General features: G+C 40.2%; 1 protein-coding gene across 1 annotated transcript; it reads right to left on the bottom strand.

Moving 5' to 3' along the window:
- Positions 1-1,171: 1,171 nt before the first annotated feature.
- Positions 1,172-3,267, bottom strand: LOC107271671 (facilitated trehalose transporter Tret1-2 homolog). Its single transcript, XM_015747916.2, has 7 exons — positions 2,931-3,267; positions 2,576-2,845; positions 2,275-2,497; positions 1,995-2,191; positions 1,716-1,895; positions 1,491-1,625; positions 1,172-1,372 (listed from the first exon to the last, which is right to left on the bottom strand). Exons 1-7 carry the CDS (start codon positions 3,009-3,011, stop codon positions 1,298-1,300), a joined length of 1,161 nt encoding a protein of 386 aa, XP_015603402.1. The 5' UTR covers positions 3,012-3,267; the 3' UTR covers positions 1,172-1,297.
- Between the last annotated feature and the right edge of the window lie 339 nt (positions 3,268-3,606).

The following is a 3,606-nucleotide window of genomic DNA, read 5'->3' as shown; positions in this document are numbered from 1 at the left end:
AGTCCTGTTCGCTACAACCACAGGACTCGAGGTTTTTCCTCAATCCAAAAAAAAGCACGATCCCCTATAAGAAAGGTAGGACCTCACGGAAATAGGCGAGGAGGGGCCCACTTCGCTCCCTTATATCCTTGCCACTCTTCCCAGTGTTCTCTTCTTTCGCACCTCTGGTAGTAATGTGGTCCTCGTGCGTACGTTTTACGCATCTTCCTCTTTTTCCCTTCATTAACATCTTGCTTGTTTGCCATCAAACGTTTCTACTCTATTTCCCAGTCACTGGTTCATTGGTTGTCTCAGAGATGGTGCCACATATCATGTCTGTGTAGGGACACGTGGAGTATTACAAACACAATTTATATAATGTTATGAATATCAGACGGTAAGTATTTATTAGTAGGTAGAATTACAAGTCCTCTTTTTCGTTACAGGTACTCGAGGATCTTTACACTGCGCGGTGTACTCGAGGTGAGTGTATTATACTATTAACTACGTGAAGTTAGCACTATAGCATTTACTTTTGGAATTTTTTCTTTTGCTCAAAAATTGTTCGCTTTTTGTTGGTCACGAGTTACCTAATTAAAAAATTTGAAAATAAAACAAAACCATTCCTGGACAACGAGTGGCTTTGAATTAGGCTCCATGCATCTAATGCATATTTCTCAATTAAAGTTATCCTCAGAAGTCGGCAAGGACTTAATCGATGCCAAATTGTTTGTTGGTGACGGATTACCTAATTATAAAATTTGGTGGTGCGCGGTTTCGTCGGAAGAAAAAGCCGTACGCGCATCCGTGGAGTGTGACGTTAGCCCCAATTGCATCCTTGATATCCCAAGAAAGTCGCAAGATTGGTTAAAAAGCCTTTTGTATACCGTATGTAGCATTGTGCATCTCCCTACTCGTCTCTGCATTGGCAATCTCCCTATTCATCTCTAGTTCGGTAATGTACGAAGTTACAAATGAATTCCCTATTATAAAGCTTTAGTAGGCATTATCGCGTACTACTTTCTTTTTGAAATCTTTCTTTGAGTTTACCGATATAGAATTTAAGCACAAGACTAATTTAAGTATTCCCTGTCATCGTGTGTTCGCAAGTGACATTCGAATTTTTTCCTCGACGAACAGTTATCGACGCACTGATTCACATTTATGAACACAATAATTTAATCATGACAGCTTCTGTTTGTCAAACAGTGTAAAATGTGTTTATACAAATTTAAATAATACGTACAGTATAAATTAATAATACAAAACTAACTGTACCAGTATATACAAAGCATCACGTTTCCACATATACTTAAAACTATACGTTGACTATTGTTAATCCATCATTACTCTTTGGTTCCCTTTTTCTCGTTACCCAGAGGACGTTTCCTTGCTGTAATTACACAAAATTACGTGTAAATCAAACATGCGTATACAAGACCCTTGTGGAGTATCTGATAAAAATGTACAATTCTTGACTTTTATAAAACATTTAAATAAAAATACACTACCTGGAAGTAATCTTCAATCTGTTGAAGACTGCGTCCTTTCGTTTCCGGCAGAGCCACGTAAACAAAAACTGACTCGAGCAGCGCCGAAGCTCCAAAAATAGTAAATACTCCAGTAATGCCAACACGCTCGGTAATCTGTTGCAAATAAGAAACACATTATTTAAAACAAACACCAGTTTGAAAAATCAATTACGAGAAAGACCTTCAGCAATGTTTTATACCTACCAAAGGAAAAAGTTTGGTGAGGCTAAAGATTAGCAGATTAAATATAAAGAATGTGGATCCACCGCCAATTCCTCTGGCCCTCAGAGGAAGTAATTCGCCCAGCATGACACCAGGAAGACTCATAAGTCCAATCGTATTGGCAGCGACGTACATGAGAAGACAAAACCCAATGACGTATGCCTTTGAGAAAATAAGATACAAGCATAATAAGATTATTATAACTCTGACGACAATAAATAAAACAATTCAAATGGCGCAAAGCATAAAACGTTTACATACGTCTACGGTAGAATTTTCCTTTTTCGCAAGCATATAACCAGCCAAAATAAGACAAGTAACTGCTGTGCCAATGGCAGAAATTATTCCAAGAGGCCTTCGACCAACTTTCAGTAGCAAGACGCAGCACACCAGACAAAAAAGAAATCTAATGGCGGCCGTCACTACAGCTGCCATGTATTTATCCACACTGTCCCCTCCTTCATAACAGAGAACAAGGAATGAAAATTTTCATTGAATCGTAGATCGATCAAGCAAAATCCACAGAGTTATTGAACCTTACCAAGTTTACTAATGATGTTAACACCGTAGAAAACGATAACGTAGGTACCGCTGAGGATCTGTAGAAAGTTAAATATATTTATAATAGCCAATGGCTTCAGGACTCCTGGATTAAGGATCTTCGATATAGCCGAAGTGGCCTGTTGACTCAAGGAAGCCGTGGAAGAGATCCTGGCCACGTCAGCCTTGGCTCTGGCTTCCAAAAGAGCTATTTCGGTATTGACCTGTCAAAAGGGAAAAATGATTATACGAGCCAAGTGGATACACAATGATTTAATAAAAAGAAAAGCACAATGAAATACCTGCACAATGTCTCCACCTCTGAGCCAAAGAAGAGCTTTTTTGGCAGCATCGATTCTTCTGCGTTTCACGAGCCACGCAGGACTCTCTGGTATCAGGCTCAAAGTGAGGAGTGCCAAGAGGGGCAACGCGGTTCCGCAAAAGGCAACAGTTTCCCAGCTGAAAGTAGCACCCAGTATGTAAACAAAGAGAATTCCCATACTGTATGCAGCAAAGGGAATCCCAACCAAAAGACCACGAAGTCCTGGATCTGCCATCTCGCCAATTAGGACCTGCAAGGTAAAGTGACAATTGATAGTAAGAGCATCGGTTGACAAATAAATTATATACGTATTACATGCGGAGATTCCATTGTACCTGCGCTGGTACTGCGACCAGACCCACAGCGAAACCAGCGATGAGCCTCCCGGCCAATATGCAAGGAATGCTCTTGGCCATTCCTATTACGGCAAATCCAATGCAGAGTGGAATTGATGACAGCTGAAGGCATCCTCGTCTACCGATAACGTCCAGAAGAGGTCCTGACAATAAAGATCCCAACGGCGAGACCAAACTGTGTACCGAGGCTAGAAGAGACAAATTATATTAATTAAGGTATTACTACGGACCGAAAAATAACAAAAGTTTCAATGTAAGGTTTGAACAATCCAGCCTCAACTTTTGAACTGGTACAGTTCACTCGCGCACGGCCATCCCTGCATCGATAGGCACACACTAATGAATGTACATTGGATGTAGCAGTGTATACGTATATACACCGAATACAGTCTCAAACGCAATGTTTCCGTAACGCTCCTTTGTCTAGCCGTCGTACGAGAGATTTCGTTATAAATATCGAACTTCTTTCATGTCTATCAATAAATCCTATGAGTAAAAAGTTCTGACTAAAAATCTAAAAAATTCCAAATTTTGTCCTTTGCCACATACTAGTTTTTCATCGGAATTACGCGGACGAGTCAGGTGCAATGAAAAAAAACCATGCGCGTTTTATTGGCCAGGTACAGGGAATACGTGTTACGAGTCCTGACATAAC

Source organism: Cephus cinctus, unplaced genomic scaffold (assembly GCF_000341935.2).
Source record: "Cephus cinctus unplaced genomic scaffold, Ccin1 Ccin1_scaffold1034, whole genome shotgun sequence".
In the NCBI taxonomy this organism is placed as follows: Eukaryota; Metazoa; Arthropoda; class Insecta; order Hymenoptera; family Cephidae; genus Cephus; species Cephus cinctus.
Note: the sequence above shows the minus strand (reverse complement) of the source record. Positions and strands in the feature narration are given on the sequence as shown.